This window comes from Bacillus rossius, chromosome 6, assembly GCF_032445375.1.
Source record: "Bacillus rossius redtenbacheri isolate Brsri chromosome 6, Brsri_v3, whole genome shotgun sequence".
Lineage (NCBI taxonomy): Eukaryota > Metazoa > Arthropoda > Insecta > Phasmatodea > Bacillidae > Bacillus > Bacillus rossius.
Genome location: NC_086334.1, coordinates 9,515,030 through 9,535,319, shown reverse-complemented (window position 1 = coordinate 9,535,319; position 20,290 = coordinate 9,515,030). Strand labels below are relative to the sequence as shown.

The 20,290-nt window shown below is 36.8% G+C and overlaps 2 protein-coding genes across 2 annotated transcripts in view; both read right to left on the bottom strand.

Annotated features, from left to right (window-relative positions):
- LOC134532579 (beta-glucuronidase-like) overlaps positions 1 to 19,335 on the bottom strand; it is a 39,511-nt gene extending 20,176 nt beyond the window's left edge. The window contains exon 1 of the mRNA XM_063369123.1: positions 18,997 to 19,335. Coding sequence (XP_063225193.1) covers positions 18,997 to 19,025 — 29 coding nt within the window. The 5' untranslated portion in view covers positions 19,026 to 19,335. The remainder of the gene's footprint in view (positions 1 to 18,996) is intronic.
- On the bottom strand, positions 7,506 to 19,144 carry LOC134532580 (zinc finger protein 239-like). Its single transcript, XM_063369126.1, has 2 exons — positions 18,680 to 19,144; positions 7,506 to 9,188 (listed from the first exon to the last, which is right to left on the bottom strand). Exons 1-2 carry the CDS (start codon positions 18,917 to 18,919, stop codon positions 8,277 to 8,279), a joined length of 1,152 nt encoding a protein of 383 aa, XP_063225196.1. The 5' UTR covers positions 18,920 to 19,144; the 3' UTR covers positions 7,506 to 8,276.
- Positions 19,336 to 20,290: the final 955 nt, after the last annotated feature.

Genomic DNA, 20,290 nt, shown 5'->3' with positions numbered 1-20,290 from the left:
CGATATTACAACAATTCTTGAAAGTCGCTCAGCCTACTCCGCAGCAGCTAGGTTTCAGACAATTTATCTTTGTATTCTGCTGTCCAACACAAGTGCTCCAAAGGCTATTATGGAACTAAATCCAATATCATGGCTGTCTCTCAATATTTTCCTAGTACAAAAAAAAAAAATAGCTTATAAAGAGTATGTCAATTTTTCATATATACACATGGTTTTAGTGGACAAAGTCTAAATTGGTCTGGTTTGTGGGTTTCAGCCGTATCGAGTCCAAAATTTTGGTAGACAATGCAGTCACCATATTCAGGAAAGAAGTTGCCTACTGATGATGCTACCATAAAGACAGCAATGTCGTCAAAGAGTTTCTTCCAGCTTGACATGGCAAGAACCACAAACCAAGCCCATTCAACTCATGCTTCAACAATATTTTTATTTCTCTGTGTTAACAAACAGCCACCCAATTGAGAAAGCTACGATAAATGTATTCATAACAAATAACAAAAGGATGATGTATGAATAAGGTGTTGATCTAAGGGTTAGGTGAAATGTGTAATTTAATACAATGCATGCACTCATTTATAATGAAAACTAAGTGAAAGGTTGGTTAGGTCAGGTCAGGTCAGCTACATTTAAAACAAGATAATTTTGTTGAATAAAGGATGTAAATTTGTCTGTATTGTGTGATACTACAATCACAAGCAGTATATTGTGTGACAGATGTTGTTTACAACATAACTGTAGTTATTTTTTTATGGCATAAGCGGAGAAAAATAAACTGGGTTTGGTCAGAGTATTGTTTCATTTTTGTATATTATAGGTTTTGGGTATTGTAATGTAGATCTAGTTTGGTTTGCGATACCAGTATTTTATTTCTTGAAATTGAGACTTTTCTGGATTAATCTTTTCCTGGAATTGTCAAGTATGATATAGTCAAAAACTGGTTTATTTTACAATTAATTGGTATTAATAAGACGAATATAAGACTTAGCATAAAAAATTTTTCCTGGTTTAACAATGTAGACTTTAATTTTCAGCATCTTGAAGTTTTGTAAATTTTTTAAATAAATTTAAATATACCGCCGTAAGTACAAAACGCCTAGTGATTTTTTTAATAATTAAATATTGGTATCCCATAAGAAAACTAACGCGGGGTATTATAGTCTATGCTACAGAAAAAGTGTAATATTTACAAATGAAGTACGTGAAAGTAATTTTTTTAAATTCCCCGCCCAAAACCCTTATCTTCCTGCGTGTACGATCTACGTGTAGCACCATAATTATTTCGAAAAGTCTGAATAGATCTTAATAAAAAAATAATAACACTATTTAAGTTCCTATAATGTTGTTTATTAAAATATTTGCTTACCATTAAAAAAATTTACAGGTTGCTTAACAATATTCATAAAATATATTTTAAACTTTTACTTTTTAGTATTACCAAAATCACAATATTTCAATGCTTTACAATTAAAAAATCCCAAATATTTTCATGAACTAAAGATTTCGACTTGTGACTTGGACAATCGATAATTCTACAAGTCCTATCAATCTGTGTTTAATTAACGAAGCAAAAATCAACGGCGGTTGAAATAAAGTGAATAAAGTGGGATATAGAATCATGATTCTTAATAATATCAAAGAGCCTTAAAATATTTTATTATTTCAAGGACGCGTTAAAAAAGAAAATGAAATGTGTGCATGGAAGGATCCTAGTGATTTGCTAAAAACATTACAATAAAATAGATGTTGAGCTCTACGACACAGCATCGTTATCTAAGCTGGTATAGAGGCAAGGTCTCACATATGTACGGAGCGGACATCGCGGACAACTAAATTCATAAATAACTACCGCACTATGAACACAATATGTATCAGCCTGGTTGGGGTGTCGTAGTCCCGGATATTACCCCCGTGATGCTGGTAGCGTATTATTCTCAGGTGGGGTTCAGGCCTCGTGGCGGGGGAAATTATCACTATCCGTACTACAATGATGGTTCGACAGTTTGAAAATAAGTATTTATTGAGCCCTTCACACAAGTTATTTACATGGGCGGTCCGCGGCACAACACCCGACCTCCCCGGAGTGAGGCTCGGCTGCACGTGTTTGGGTGGGCAGGCGCCGAGTGCGGGCTGCCCCCCTGTGGTCTCGTGTGCGTACGTTTCCGATCCCTAAATGATCCACCTTTCAATGGCGACAGTGAAACAGGCGAATTTAAGTGCCGTCGCTTGAGGCATAGAGCCCTCCCCTCTACGGTAACACGTGTCCACTGATAAGCGCAATGTCTGGTCACAAACGTAAATCTGATATGCAATTAAACTATTTACATGTGCTACTCGACGTGTCGCACGCGTGGTCTTGGAATACTCCTCCGTCCCAATCTCACCCGTCGTCGCATGCGGCACTGGTCCTTGTCAACGTCCTGCTCGTCCGGCCGCCAGATGCCTACTGCTCTATGCCTACTGCCCCCTCTCCTGCCTTGTGCCGCACCTCACCGCCTGTCTTCCTCCCACTCCGCGACACGTGCAGCGCTCGGAGTGATTCCGGGTGTTGGCCTCAGCTTCGTTGCACGGTGAGCAGTCACGTAAATACTTTACACAATATTTTAGAACAACATATATTATTAAGATTACACAATATTATGCACAAAAAAATAATACATAAAAATTATTTGAAACATTGAACATATAAGTATGTTTACAATACGAAATTACACAGTATCACACTTCACGGGGCAGGGGTAGATCAGGGGTTGGCGCAGCATAACGGACTTTATGAGCAGGGGAGACACTTGGGTCTTCGTCAGGGGTAGGGCTGCTTTGATGCTTCCATCTCGTGGATTCATCACCTGGGGACGCACATTGTCTCCAACTACATCCTCCCCTATCCTCGAATAGCATTTTTGCAGGCCATCCCACTGCTGTCACCTCGAGTAGGCTGAGCCAGTAATGTCAACCATGCCTTACTTCTACGTTGCCACGGTCGGACTCAAGGGTTCATCGCAGAAGCAATGCTTTATCCAAGGTATCGCAACTGCGTTTCCATTAGTGTACTCATCAGTAACTCTTGTTTTGAGTGTGTCCATAATGTTATGGTGTTGTACTACTCATATATGGTGCTGGTGCCTGCACCTCTTCCCGAAGTTCGCCCGGGGGACTTTCCGCAATCAAAGCCCACCTAGTTGTAACAATAAGTACGTATTGCAGCGCAGTCAATGCGGAACAGTGTGTGGTCTGGTCCACCAGGAACTTAGTCCCACACAATAATTCTGCTATGTGAGAGGGGTTGCAACTCTTGGCAGAGGTCTGGCCATCTGTTGTGTGATTTGCGGTGTGTACTCCCATTGATGAGAGCGGGTGCCGGCCATTTCCGCATCTCACTGTCAGCATTGTTCCTTCTGATCTCCACTTACATTAGGCACTCCTTTAGCCACTCATTTCCCTTGCAGGAGCAGATTGTGGTCCTGCCTGTGGTCACATTTTTTCTCCAACGAATGCAAAATAATTAAATAAAAGCTTTAGGCAGGTTAGTTTTATTTTGTATGGTCCATTCCCAGTCTCAGATGCATACCTTTAAGTTTTCATTGAAACAGATTGGCCCTGGGTTGTGTCCTGTGCTCGACGTGCCACAACTCTTGCCAAATATTTCCAATGAACTGGTGAAAAACTTATTCAGTAGCACGGCATTAATGGTGATGACGTTGCGAACAGGGTATTCTACCCACCACACAAATTGGTGCATGATTACCAGAGGAATCACTTTCCTCAGGTTGTGCTAGGATATGAACCTATAAAATACTGGATGGTGGAGTGTTACTGGATGGTGAGAAGGCAGGGCTTTGCTGCTCTCCATCTCGTCACCCCGCCCTGCCTTCCATGCCTGTTACATCTCATGCCATGGCTGGTCTGTGTTAGTGCATGAACCTGAGTATGATTAACATATCTATAAATTTACTTTCCCCCCCCCCCCCCCCCCCAAAGGAACCAATTAAACTAACAAAAATGGACACATGAAAATAGGTACATACAATGCAATACAGGTTTGTACAGATGTCTTAAACATAAACTGATGAGATTTTTTAGATAGAAGCAGTGCTATGGAGATCCATGTGACATCAGCTCTCGAAGGTACACCAAGCTGGACTGTATGCAAGGATGCCGGAATGCCATCTGCATGCATAGAGCAGAAGTGACTTTATTTACCTAAATTTTCTTATGGTCAGTCTGTTTGAACATACTTTTAAAGGAAAAAAAAAAAAACATAAAATATATATTCTGAACCATCTGTCTTCCTTGTTTGTTTTAAAAAAGTAACTAACAATCCATCGGACATCTGATTATGGTCGGTGTTGCCAGCAGGTGAGTTCTGCAGCAGGCAGTACAGACAAAGCTGGGACCCAGGCCGGAGATATATCAATGTATATACATAATCACACACATGCTCCATTGATTTTTACAAAACTCTCACACACATTATTTTGATTTAATGTGGGAGGAACAAGGTTTGTAAGGGGTAGCCCAATTAAGTTTTATTAATTAATAAAATTACATTACTAATAAATAATTGCATTTAAAAAAAAGTCAGCACTGGCACTTAAAAAATGTTTATTCACAAGTTACTCAATGTCTGTCAACTTCTACAGTTCATACTCCTGACTGGAGCTAGGCTCAACAAAGGTTTTCATGCCTGTCCACACACAAAGTCTCGTGCCACTCAGTCACGCTCGCTCTGCGTCATGCTACTCTTGAGGGGGACTCATACCCTCTTTGCCGATGTTGCACTTCCCTCTTCCCTTCACTCACAAAACTCTTCTAACTCTTGGAACTCACTAGGAACTCATCGCGGCACTCATGCGGAGGCTGGCATCACTTATTAAGTAGCTGGGACGCCCTTCTTGATCCGACGAGGGCAGTTGTGACGAGTCGCATCATCCCGGGTTGACCCAAACCCCGATACATAGAGAAAGGCGGTGTTTATTTGCGCCACTCCACGGGGTGACCTGTGGAATTCCCAATTTGCTGGCCAGCTAATGTCTAAAATGAAATTATCTATTTTATTTAATAATTTCCTCAATTCTAGCCGAACTCTCCCAGTATCAAGAATTGTGTTACGATACTTGAGTGGAAAAGTCAAGGTAAGGTGTTTCAAAGGTACATTAAATAATAATATCGTAATTTTAGACCTTGGAATAAAGTGTAATGAAAATCCAAATGTACTGTTTATATTCATGTGTAGTGCATGTTATGACAGTGACAATACACTTTGACACATAGAAAACAACACGTAACATGAAGATTACCTTAAACTACCTTATTCTAAGCTACAGATGGAATTTGATATGACTATCAACTTCAAGCATCCAACAATTCTATTAACACTTGGGTTATTTTCACTATCAATAAATCAATAAATTTAATGTATTTTATACAATTAAAGTCACACATTAAAATGAAAGGTAAAATTGGTAAGTTATCAATTCTTAACTAAAATCAGTCCTGTAGAGCGTGGACCACTGGGTACATTCAAGCAGTACTTGTCAGCAAAAGATAATAACACATTATTAAACTACCAAATTCCATCTGTACTGTGTCATACTATCACAATCAAAATCACGGTTCCGGGATTTGATTCTAAATCTAAAGATGAACAAGTTAAGCATGTTTTCTTTACAGAGGATATCCATTATAATACTAAAGAGTCTAGATAGGTCAAAACAACGTTCGTTGTGCTTAAACTGAAATTAGTTCAGGGACTTCTATACGGCGAGTCTTCGGTTGATGGGGTAAGGGACCAAACCTTGATCTCGAACTGTGACTTCTCATTTTGACAGGATTCTTTTTTTCTTTGTATTACAAACAGTATTCAATCTTCGTAGTAGTCATAGAATATCAAGTGAATTTGGCGATCTCTTAAAGACGGATTTCCTACGATTTCTCTTCTTAGAAATAATTATTTAAAATCTTGGTATTTGAGTATAATCTTCCGTAGATTAAATATTGTTATTCTCTTACAAACTCAACTACTTTTTGTAGTAGCGGTTTTTTCCAATCTTCGAATAAATGTATTAAATTATATATCAATTTAAAAATGGGTTGCGTTTTAGCTGCTGTCTCGATCAAGTCTACATTCATACTACAAGAATATTTTTTCCTCACTAATAAACGATTTTCTTTCGTTTGTTTTAAAACCAAAGATGATAATAATATTACTGACCATTTCTGACGTGTTCATCTTTAAATTAATCGTTAATTTAAAATACTACTGCTATACTAACTTTGACAATATTTAAAAATAAAATAAACATAGAGTAATACATAGACAAACAATAACAAAAGAAATTTACAGTCTGGGTTGATCACAGAGTCCAAATAAACATAAGAAATGAAATATAAAGAAACTAAATAAATATTACATGAAATTAAATATTTACTTTCTATAAAGCATAAATATTGCCTTTATACGGTAAACAGAATTTTAATTTTTTTAAATTTTTTTTTCTAGTCTTCTTGTTTGTTAATCTGCAACTTGCTCTGCAGTCAGCGATCTCCACATGCAACAAAGGAAAAAATAATAAAAGAAAAGATGTAATGGACATTAAATTTAAAATTACAGTGTCAGTTCACTGATGGTATAATACAATGCCACAAGATGCTGGTATCTTGTAGCTACCGAGAACCATAGTAGTTATAAAAATAAAATCTTAAGAAAAAGTATATTTTTTTAAATTCAAATGTATGTTGAACTAGACACTTCATTTAAAAGCAACACCTGATAGCAGCAAAGAGACAGATAGTATTCTTTAACTGCCACAGCTGCAATGCTGCAATGCGGTTGAAAGGCAAGAAGCACAAAGTGCTGCATCAGGTAAACTCGCCAACACTGTACGTTGGGTCTTCACTCCCACCCTTCCTGCATGCACTACTTTGACCAAGGGCAGGTCCTTCCCCCAGTAGTCAGCTACAACTCACAACGCCCCTCCCAATGTAAAGCAAATGTTTTGTCACATTGAATATCCACTTGTCCTTACAGATATAATTTCATAGGTAATCTTATAATATTGACACACACAGAATATGGCCGTCGTGCAACGCAAAAAAAAAAGTCGTATCTACATTTTTTTTTGTACACACAAGACATAATTGCTGCCATATAAGTTTGATTTTTATTCACTAGATTGCAATAGCGTCCACCATATTGTCAGTCACATTTTGAAGTGCCAGTGACTGGTGATCAGACATTCTTTAAAAAAAATTATTTATTAGTAATAATTTTTTATTATTAAAAAGTAAAATCTCTAAAAATTCACTGTCATATAATAAATCAAGTATTAACAAAATGATAGCAACAAATTGAACACTTCAGTAAGTTATAATTATTCAGAAAATTTTTTTTTTAGCTTTAAACCTTAATTTCTCATTTTGAGCTGAGTTGCAGATAAAACTTTGGTGCTTAGCAGGCCAGAATAGCTCTGATTATACATGGCTGTGATAATACTGAAACAAATGTTAAATTCCTTAATAAGTCATTTTTTATTAGCTTTCTGGTGGAACATATAGTGGGCTTCAAACTGTCAGATAAGTTCTATCACACATTTTTCACTAGATCGTAAAATAACATTAGCGCCTATGGCACAAGTTTAGGCTATATGTACTACAAATATCAGGTTGTTACTTTGCAAAAAAAAATTGCACTAACGATTAATTTTATTCCATTTGTGTTATTAATACACTTAGAATTAGGTAATTATCACATATCAAGACTACGATGTACACACAGAAGTGTAATTCATGGCTGCAATACGTAGCACAATACTACATTATAAATACATACAAAGTGACTAAATTGCTTGTCTAAATATTTGCAGTAATATCTACTTTCCTACTGTAAAATCACACATTTGCTTCACGCAAGACATAAGAAAGACCCTTGGTAGACATCCATTTTGGGAAAGAACAATGGGTTTTCTTACGGGGGTCCAGTTATGGGCACCAATGCCCTCAGCCCCTTAGAGTAAGTTCAGAGATTACCACAGCCTGCGTGTTCCATGCAAGTGCTACTTCGGCCATGTCAGCAGTACCTCTTTGCTCCCTGTGTATTTTCATTATGGTGATCACGTAACGGACAACATGCCTAAGTAGACATGATGCACTACCCTAACTGGTTTCATACTATTAATCTTATAATTCAGCACGATGATCATTTGCAATTACACAATATCTTAAAATTGTGAGTACAGTTGTTTCCCTAGAGCAAGACGGAACAAATAAGCAGCGAGTATAGTCTAGTCTGAGGAGAAGTTCTGTCCGGAGCATCTCTGCATGTGCTTCTCCAGGTTGCTCTTCTGGGTGTACGTCTTGGTGCAGCCGGGGCAAGCAAAAGGCTTGTGCTGCGAGTGCACGGCCTCGTGCTTGGCCAGGTTGCCTTGCTGCGTGAAGGCACGGCCACACGTGGCGCACGAGTAGGGCTTCACGCCCGTGTGCACGCGCTGGTGCTTGTCCAGGTTGCTAAGCTGCGAGAAGCCCTTGCCGCAGTAGCGGCACGCGAAGGGCCGCTCCCCGGTGTGCACCAGGGCGTGCTTCAGCAGGTTGGCACGCTGCGTGAACGCCTTGTGGCAGCGGTCGCACGGGAACGGCCGCTCCCCCGTGTGGACGCGCATGTGCTTGGCCCGGTTGGCCTGCTGGCTGAAGGCACGCCCGCACACGAGGCACGAGTATGGCTTCTCGCCCGTGTGCGTGCGAACGTGCTTCCACATGTTGCACAGCTGCGTGAACGTCTTGGGGCAGAAGGTGCAGCGGAAGGGGCGGTCGCCCGAGTGGATGCGCTGGTGGATGCACAGGTTTCCCAGCTGCGTGAACGTCTTCAAGCACACCTCGCACGAGTACTTGGGCTTCTCCTTCCCCACCCTTCGCCGCCCCTTGGCATACGACCTCGGTACCTTGTGGAACACGCTGTCCTCCCGCTCCGACTGCGGCGTGCTGTGGCTCGTTTCCGAACACTGCTCCCCGAACAGAACTGATCTTGCTTCACCGCCACGCTCTCTCCTATCGTTTGTTATACTTTCTACTGCACCTAATGTTTGTACTGGGACTGCCCCCACGCACATCGAACTGAAATATTCTGGTGAGATTTTCATCATCGGTTTGGTGATCCCACTTAAGTCTACCATGTGTGGCTTCTGCATTAACACAAATGCCTGAAACAAAGAGCAAAAATAAACTTAGAAATTAAATTTAAATGATGAATGCTATCTTAGGTCATAGTTGCAGAACTATAAAACTGTCCTTATACGAGATACACTGGTAAAACTGCTTTTTCATGGATCCAAGCTTATCCTGGATCCTGAAGGCTTGATCCCGATGGCATGATCCTGTGGTACATGATGCTTGCTGTTATAGTTCAGTACGTTGGAAGTTCCTGCACATAAAAGAAATTGAGAAGTAAGAAATATTTACAACTGTAGGTAGGGAAAAAATCCTTTTTATTCGACTATTTCACAATTCATTATTATATGACAATATTTTTTTATGTACAGGATCTTCTGATATACCTACTGAATTAAAACAGCAAAAGCTTCATACACCACAGGATCAAGCCATCAAAATCAAGCCTTCAGGATCCAGGGATAAACTTCAAAATATGAAACGAAATAATTATAGTATTTTTAATTCTCCATAGTTGGCTACAGTTGTGATAAACAGATACACAATGGCGGGTAAACAATGAATGGCGGTGGCAGTGTGAAAACACAGGTATTGTAATGTAAGCTATAAGAAACCATGTTTTCTGGGTACATTTAGGGACGTCTCTAGTACTTGATAAACACTATTTCCATTTTTATTTACTTTTTGTTTCCCAAAACTGTGATGTCTGTTGCTGATATAGTAGTATAAGCTAAAAACTATTAGGTAAATATGTAGTGTACGGATTAGCGCCAAAAAAAAATCGTACAAATCTGAATTAACTTTTATTATATGCTCTTTTACGTCCTCTTTTCATAACCGCCTGCGGAGAAAAGAAATTCCAATTACTTTTGGAGATATCAAATTTTTAAATTTTAATTATCGTAAAAAAAAAATAATAAAAACCTGAAATAACTTTCATTATATGCTCTTTACGTCCTCTTTTCATTACAGCCTGCGGAGATAATAAATTCCAATTACTTTTGGAGATATCGAATTTTTAAATTTTAATCACTATACCTGCACATTCACACGGCTTTCATGATTGTTTTTTGTTTATGAGTATCAATTTTTTTTTTATTGTATAATGTTGTCACATGATAGTTCGTGATAGGCCAATATTCAAATGAACCAATAGGCCGCCTCCAACTTAGGTGAGTTTTTAACGTTTCTAATTTTTATGCTTTAAAAAATTACGTTTGTTCCTACTGTTAATCCTTTGTTCCGGTTTGTTAGGTTACATAGGTCAGATACATTATAAATACTTTAAAACTAAACAATCATTAAAATTAATTTTATTATTTTTAATGTCCGTTCAGTTTCAAAGTATTTATAATGTAGCTGACCTGACCTAATCTACCTTTGTCCCGTTTTGTTAGTTCAGGTTAGTTACATTATAAATACTTAAAACTATACAAGTAAAATAAATTGATATTATTTTTAATTTCCGTTTAATTTGAAGTACGTATTTATAATGTAACTAACCTTACCTAATGGAAAATTTCTGTTATTTAGGCATTCACGCGCACACGGCAAAATATAAAATTGCATCGGTCGAATGATTACATAGGTCTTTTATTGCAAAATAAGAATGGCGATATCTCCAAAAGTAATTGGAATTTCTTATCTCCGCAGGCGGTTATGAAAAGAGGACGTAAAAGAGCATATAATGAAAGTTATTTCAGATTTGTACAATTTTTGGTAAATATGTAGTTGAGCGGTATTTGCGAAAAAAATATGTTAAAAATCCGAAAATACCTTTATTAGACACTCTTCAACTACCTCTTTTCATTAAAAGCGGCGGTGGTAAGAAAATCCAAATACTTTAGGAGATATCGAATTTTTAAATTTCATCATATGTAGTTCAGCGGTATTTGCGAAAAAAAATGTTAAAAGTCCGAAAATACCTCTAGTAGATGCTCTTCAACTTCCTCTTTTCATTAAAAGCGGCAAATATAAGAAATTCGAAATACTTTAGGAGATATCGCTGTTCTTATTTTGCATACAAGACCTGTGTTTATCATTCGACCGTCGCAATTTTTTTATTTTGCCATGAGATTGTGAATGCCTAATTAACGAAAATGGTTGATTAGGTCAGGTCAGTTACATTATAAATACTTTAATCTAAGCGTACATTAAAAATAATATGAAATTATTTCAATGGTTCTTTAGTTTTCAAGTATTTATAATGTAACTGACCTGACCTAACAAACCGGGACAAAGGATGAACAGTAACAACTCACGTAAAATTTTTTTGTAACTTATTATTGCGCAATAATAAAAAATAAGACTTTAAAATTAGAAACGTTAAAAACTCGCCTAAGTTGGAGGCAGTCATTGAAGACCGTTTTAAAACAATAAATGAACTAAATAATCACGTATTGTTTAATTTGAATTCTGGCCTATCACGATCAATCACGTGACATCATTATCCAATAAAAAAATAGATTACTCGTAAACAAGAAACAATGTGGAATGCCACATGAATGCACTGGTATAATTGTGATGAAATTTAAAAATTCGATATCTCCTAAAGTATTTGGAATTTCTTATCTCCGCTGCTTTTAATGAAAAGAGGAAGTTGAAGAGCATCTACTAAAGGTATTTTCGGATTTTTAACATTTTTTTTTCGCAAATACCGCTCAACTACATATGATGAAATTTAAAAATTCTATATCTCCTAAAGTATTTGGAATTTCTTACCTCCGCCGCTTTTAATGAAAAGAGGAAGTTAAAGAGCATAGAATAAAAGTATTTTCGGATTTTTAACATTTTTTTTGCAAATACCGCCCAACTACATATTTACCCAATTTTTTTTGGCGCTAATCCATACACTACATATTTACCAACTATTATTTTTCACAATCTAGTAGGAATTAAGAAACCACCCTTTTAGGGTAAATTTAGGAAAGTGTTTAGTTTGAGAAAACCATGTATTCCAATTTTTTTTTTTTTTCCATTTGAAAAAGCCATTAAGTCCGATAATTACCGAGAAGGAAAGTAGAAAGAATGGTGAAACTGTTTTAGGTGGTTAAAAGGGAGGGAGTGCGTCGTTTGCCCTACAGGCGTTTGCCCTAAACGCATTTTCGAAGCATATTCTCGCATTCCTCATTCCAAACAGGCGTTTGCCCTAAAAGCGTTTGCCCTAAATGCGTTTGCTCTACAGGCGTTTGCCCTACAGGCGTTTGCCCTAAAGGCGTTTGCCCTAAAGGCGTATGCACAAAATTTTTGATAATCACATTCGGACCAAGCTCCGGCATTTGCCCTAAAGGCGTTTGCCCTACAGGCGTTTGTCCTAAAAGTATGCGAATTTTCAATTATCCGAAAATGAATGCTTGCCGGCGTTTGCCCTAAAGTTGTTTGCCCTACAGGCGTTTGCCCTACGAACCGTTTCGAAGATAGATGTCCTTATGTGTGTCGCCCCTGTTGACAAATGTTGGAACCATTCTCCAAATGAGTACAAAGTACAAAATTCACAAATTAGATGGCAGCACATACGGTTTGCTTTCCCAACGTTGAAGTCTAAGAATACAGCTGGTAATTGAACCTTACAACAGATGGTGCGCCAATCTCAGTGACTGGATTGTATTTTTTAAATCATTTTTTAACAGAGATGTTGATGATTTAATATTTTCCATTGCTGGGGGGGGGGGGGGGGGGGAACTAGCGAACAAATTAACTTAATTTAATATTGCTGCTATATATAAAAAACGCGTTAGCAAAAGGAGCTTACAAATTTTTATTATCCTTGCCTGCTGGAATTTTCACTTGAAGTCGTCCAAAAAACGATGACCCTAAAATAATTTAAGGCAGAGGATTATACATATGCATTTATAAAAACATTTTCAGTGTTTAAAAGTTACTGTTAAAATAGCCTTTGAGACCTTCATGCCTATTTTCAATTTTTATATAACATGTGCCCAACTGAATCTGTCGTTTTATTAATATGTTTGTAGAATGCGGTGAAAATACTTCCATCGAGAGTGTGCATATTTTGCTAATTCGCCCAGACCATCTATAGCTTAACCCCTAATAAGTTTTATGGGAACAAGTGAAGTATAATAAAAGACTGATTTAATGTGTGACAGCCAATGAAATGTACAACTTTTCAAAATGCATTTAATTAATTCATCCATATTGTCACAATATTTGAATTAATGTCATAGGTATGAGTGTAAACTAGGAACGATTTTGATATGTCGTGGAATGTACAATAATGAATTACGTAAAAGTATAATACACAAAGAAAGATCATTAATTATAACTCTGTTTCAGATGCTAGTGAATCAGCATATTCGCAAAAAAAGTGCAATTTTAGTTAATATATTTTCAAAACAATTAAACAAACAGAATTTACTGGAAAATATGTTATTCATAACTTAGTAGGAACAAGTGACGTCTATTCACCATCACCTATGTTTAATAAATAAATACGTTATTTGTTATTTTTGTTTTGTCTCATTGCTATGTTCATGCTGTGCTGGAAAGACTTCTAGACTTCTAGATTGCAATGACAGTTTTATTTTTGAGCGCGCAGTGTATGCCATGTTGCCTACGTGTCGTCTTTGAAATCGTACAAATGACTTGTAGTTTTTATTAGTTTAGTTTCATATTTTGACATGGTTTATGAATCCAAACAAAACATCAATTTGTATACAACCTTAGTACACATAACATGGTAATTGTATGGTTTCTCAGCCGTATTTATAGTGATATGCGATTACGTAATAGAAAAGGTGTTTTCGTGTATGCTGCTGAAAGAGTTCACTCCTTAAAATTTTATTTATGTGCTATGTGATGAATGCCCTATTGCGATACTTATGTAGGCCCTACCCGGCAGCCTAGTATTGAGAGCTAGGGCGGTTTAGCATTGAGCTTGAAACCATTGTCATCAAATCCCACTCGCAGAAAGCAGAGCTTCACTTGTTTTTATTTCGTTATTATTCATGGACACTATTACTAAAATTATTTATTACCGCGATTTGTAATTTTTTTTATAAGAATATATGTATAAAGTTACACAAATGTTTCAAATTAATAGTTTTTAGGGTATTCCTTAGTAGGCATACTAGGCAGAGATTTGCTTAATTAAGTGTGGTAGGGACGGCATTTGGAAATTTCTGTGATTGTTCGGAAAATGTCTTATATATAACAGAATATTATTTGTTTATATTTATATATATGCAAGTGATTGATTACTATCATGTGTTGAATATTATTATTACTAATTGCGTGGGCTAGTTTCAAAATTTCCCGATATTTTATAAAATTTATTTTAATTTGTAACTTATGTTTTAATATTTGTTATTAAATATGAATATATTTTGTCGCATATAAGGCAGGTTTGTTACTAACAAACTCAACATTTTTGGTTAATTGAACGACAGTACCCTTCCCCCTCCTTTTACCCATGTATGTGAAGTATAATTACTACAGTTCATACTAGGTAACTTATAATCCATCTCAAGTTTCTTTCGACACATAAATAGCGTGACTTAGATAAATCGAAAGTAATTAACCTCACAAAAGCTTTGAAGTTAAAGGCTGTATTTTTTTTGTCCTTTCATATTTTGTTTCCGTGTCATACTCATTTGAATCGTAAACAATATGGATCGGTATAAACTGATAGACTGTAGTTGATACCGGCCCAACAATATGTCACATTCATATGAAAGCAGTTAACATTTTTGCATTGTTGCAACGAAAGTATTTGTATGAGGAATTCAAATAGGCGCTTTTTTTCTTTTTTATGTGCCTTCTTTTCTTCCCCTTCCCCTTCTCCCTCTAAGGACATAATGTAACGCATTAAATAACAATACAACGGAGTTGACAGTTGTCTTTCTCGGAACATAACCGTCAAATATCGAGTAAAAAATATATTTAACAATATATAAAGTATTAATGTTGTATAAACGAACATATAATTTAACGCTTTGAGTTTATTATTCCACATTAACCATCATCACCACTAATGCATTTTGACAATTCAGATAGGCGCTATATGCGTAAGTAATTACTTATTATGTTTTTCTTATTTTTATTATTAATAACGTATACTTCACAATTAATACTTAACTTAGTAATTTTGTTTAATTTTTCTTTTCAAGTATCAATATTATTTATTTATTTTTGTTTTGTGTCTGTCAGGTTACACAGCTTGTTTACCTCTTGTAACATGGGAAATTACCTCGGCTACCAAATCTATAGATTATCTATTTTCGAGATGAAAAGTCTATACAAAAGTACTGACGAAACAACTATTAAACGCCTATTTACGTTATTGTGAACTGGAAAATATAGTTTTTTAATTTTTTTTATGTTTGTCTATTTGTCTGTATTTCTGTTCCGGCATCAATTGAAAACTACTGGTGGTATTTTGATAATTTTTTTTTCAAACAAAGGTCTTCGGATATCGTATATACTATGCTATATGACATTGCGGAATTCCACCCCTAAAGGGGTGAAAAAAGGGTAAATATGGTTTTAAGATTAACAATTGAATCTCCTAATTTAATGTAGCAAAATGAAAGATATTTGGTACCAATAATAAACGTAACTTACTGGAACTAATAACCGCAAATTTTAATTACTATTTCAACCCCTAAGCGGTTAAAAAGGGATGAAAATTGTGTTCATGATTATATTCATATCTTTGAATTTAATAAAGTATTACAAAATATAATGGGAACCAATAATAAACACACAAAAACTATAAACAACAAAATCATCATATTTCGAAATTCAACCCCAATGGGTGAAAAAGGGATAAATATGGTTTGAAAATTGAAAAATTATATCTCCGAATCTAATAACGCGCAGTAAAATACCATGGGTACTAATAATAAACATTCAAAAACTACCAACAAAAATTTTATCATTTTGCAAATTTCAACCCCTAAAGAGGTGAAAGGGGTACCTATATATGGTTTTAAAATAAAAGTTTTATCTGTGAAAATAATATATTATAAGAAAAGATATTGACCACCAATAATAAACATACTAATTCTACCAACCACAATTTTTCCATTTAGTGGAATTCAAGCCATAAGCTGTGAAAAAGGGTTATAAGTATATATATTTTTTAAAAATAACTAAATATAAAGAAAAGAAATGTTAGTAATAATAAAGACTTAAACACTACTAATCAAACTATAATCATTTAGTGAAATGCAATCGCTAAGAGGTTAAAAAGGGGTGAATATGATTTTGAGGTAATTAATGCAAATTATGGAAACCCCAGAACAAAACGAACTGGAATACTTCTTCATTGTGTACTTCAGCTGTATGTTGTGTACACATTACGGAATAAAATAGTATGAACAATATGTAGGAGTTTAACCGCATTAATACTATTATGCTAATTAAGAAAATGTTTAACAGCTAGTATTCGCATTATTTACCTATTTGCTCGAAATATTTTAAGTAATGATAGCGTAATGCACGTCTGACAGCTGAAATTGAAGTAAGCAAAGCCCCGGGAAAAAAGTTGAACCTTTTTCCAGCGATATTTTTTTTAAATCACCAATACTGTTTTTTTTTATCATACGATTTTTTTTTTGGTCGAAGACCTTACATCACCTTATGTTCCGAAATATTTTACAGAAAAAATATTCGATAACATTGAACTTAGCGCACGGAACCATCTGTTGGTGAATCTAGGAAGTTCATACCAAACAAATTCCCACCAAACCTCGATATAGGCTTACATAAGTGCCATCTAGCGACTTTTTTGTAAACTTTGCATTTAGAGGGAAAACATTTATTGAGGTACTGCCACCTGCGGAGGAAATATAAACTACAAGAACACTGTTTGAATCGATACATAATTTAAAAAACATACATTACCCAAAATAACCTAAACTTCATTTACCCTAAAGTCATTTGCCCTACAGGCGTTTGCCCTAAAGGCATTTGCCCTACAGGAGTTTGCCCTACAGGCATTTGCCCTAAAGGCGTTTACACAAAATGTTTGATGTCCATTCGGACCAGGCTCCGGCATTTGCCCTACAGGCGGTTTGCCCTAAAATAAGTTTTTCGACAGTCGTTTGCCCTACAGGCATTTGCCCTACAGGCGTCTGCCCTAAAAGTTGGTGTGGTTTCGTTAATCCAAAACATAAGTGCTTGCCGGCGTTTGCCCTACAGTCGTTTGCACTAAACGGCATTTGCCCTAAAGTCGTTTGCCCTACAGGCATTTGCCCTACATTTAGGGCAAACGCCTGTAGGGCAAACGATGTGTACCCAAAAGGGAGGGGTCTGGGAAAATCTGTGAGATTGGTTCAACAGAGTAGGGTATGGAGGGAAGAGGGATCATGAGGGATGATTAATAATAATATATATTTAATATATATTTCACTTGCAATTGGGCATCTGCCCGGTGGCAAGGAGTTCCCACCCAGAGGAAAGAGGAAGTGGTGACCAACGGAATAACAGAGGGAAGTGTTACCTGGTGAGGATGGGGTGGGAGTGGAATGGACGTCGGAAGGGGGGGATGCAGGTTGTGAGAGGAGGGGACTTGAGGAGCCTTCAGGATTTGCAACAAAAAAGTAGGAGGGGGGGTCGATTTATTGAGAAGAGTCTAGCGGCAGCAATGCTACCTTCCTGCAACTGGCTGCAAATGCCGCACCGCTCACGCTCGTTCCGGAGCCGGCTACCGCACTGCTCAGGCTCGTTCCGAGGCCGGCGGCATGATCATATATATCATCTGAAACTTCTAATTATCAAATATGGCCTCGTGGCTGAGCGCACAGCGGCGAACATCTAATCGTAAGGTTGACGGTTCGAATCCCGGCAGGTGCGAATTTTTTTTGTACTTGTAAAAATAAATACGAGCACGTAACAATAATAAATATATTTGAATACTGAATGCACATAAAAGTAAATTTATTAATTAAATTGTAATTTTCAGGTAAGGACATGATAACTAATGGTCAATTAGGTTAGGTTAGCTACATTATAAATACTTTAAAACTTTGTGGACGGTTGATTTGGTTAGGATAGCTACATTAAAGATACTTGGAAATCATGTAAACGGTTTCCTAGCGCTGGATAGCTACATATTAAAAATTTATTTGCTAAGCAACCATAAAATGATTTTACAGTATTATTAATGTAGCTATACTTACCTAATATAACCAACCATCCACTAAACAGTCTATGTGGCATTTTTATACTAGAAAGAAAAAACGTGCGCGTAAAAATAAAAAACATCCAGGGGGTAGGCGCTCCCGATCGGCCAACTTCGGAGAGGATCGGCATTTGCAGCCAGTTGCAGGAAGGTATCATTGCTGCCGCTAGACTCTTGTGATTTATTGCCACTAGGCGAAAGCCCAATTGCAAGAATATGCAATCATTCGACTTCCACCTACAGACCTTCTCTTGTAAGCATCATGATCCTACACCTATCAACTTATCTCAAGAAGTTCCAATAAGCCTTGAGTTACAAATTTGCTATTTTTTCCTACAAATAGACGAAAGATACCAAAATAATTCAAATTAATGTACTCACCGGTTTAACATCAGCTATTATATATGAAGCTGCATCATCTTTTCCCATTTTGTCGTCATATGAAGATACATTTTTTTTAACAACTACCTTATACGATAAAGGATCCTTGTTTCCAACTACCTTAAAAGAAGACTCATCATATTTTTCAACGACATCAAATGAGCATTCATTATTTTTTACGGCGGCTTCGACTTCCACTGGTATACTTGCATGGCAATGTTCATCATTCATTTTTAACATCGAAGAAATGTCAATTTTAAGAACACATCTTTAATTTACAAAGATGCCGGGCACACTCACAAGATTATTTATATTACCTTCTTTCTCTCTCTCTCTCTGCGTTCATAGAATAAATATAAACTTCTTATCTTCCCATTTATTAACGTAACCTCAAATTACAAACAAGTACATAATGATAATGTTTTTTTACGTCACCCATGAGACTACACTGAACGAATAAGTATTGATCATAAACAATTGTTGGGGGGAGAAAGAATACGAAATATAGTGCCAACAACGCGGCTTAAAATCTGCTGTGGCAAGAATGAACCAAATGGTAGGAGAGGTGTATTTATGATTTTTCTGAGGGCCTAATCATAAATTCACCTCTCCCACCATTTGGTTCACCCTTTCCCCGGCAGATTTGAAGCCACGGTAATACAAGATATTTGTGTAGCGAATAAGGTAGAAGAAAACAGAATTTATTGTTGGAATTCAAATTAATGTGAATTGCGAGTATATTCCAAGATGTGTACAAACGGAAACAAATTAGAAATAATTATAATTAGTGGTGGCATGCGCGACAAAAAATTGGTTTCAACACATTCAGACGTATGGTTATGAACCATCGATACAATTGTTAAAGCAAAAATACTAGAGACTGCAGCACCGTGCCACAAAAATAAAACAGCTTTTATAACTTTTTAAACTGCGATTTTTTCTTGTTGTAACCTGTAAAAGACAAAAAAAAACCGAATAATTTAACAATTATGAAGTTTCATTCTGCAAATCAACATGCTTGGGAAGTCCAGCTCCTTTAACTCAGTCACTACGTAAGAATCCCAGGTCACAGCCGCATACTCCATATTTGGCCTGACCAAAGTGGAGTATTCCTTTTTCCTTACCCTCCTCTCTTTAGAGTGTAAGGTCCTTCCAACAACCCTGTAGTTCGCAGCTCAGCATGATAGGGGTATTATTCTGATAATCGTCTGTGAAAGGAAGCCAAGATTAGGATCAGTGCGCAGCAGGAAGCAGTTTCGTCGGCGAAGGAACTGCAGGGGATCTCGATGTGCCCTGGAACCCGCACAGCTGCGAAATATTGGGCACACAATGGAAATGAACTCCGGAACTCGGAAGGAAGACAGCTGGGGCCTTCGGCCAGGGCCACTGTATGGTATGGCAGTGACAGCCCCAAGCAGTGCGCAATTAAAACTTTTCGAGCTTCCCCCACCCTGGCACCAGGGGCGTAGCCAGGGGGGGGTTTTAGGGGTTCAAACCCCCCCCTTAGCACCAAACCTTTAATTAATTTCTTATTCATCACTCAAACAAATTTCATATTCAAATTAATAAAATTTTTACCATTACAATATTTAAATTTAAGTACCGAAAACT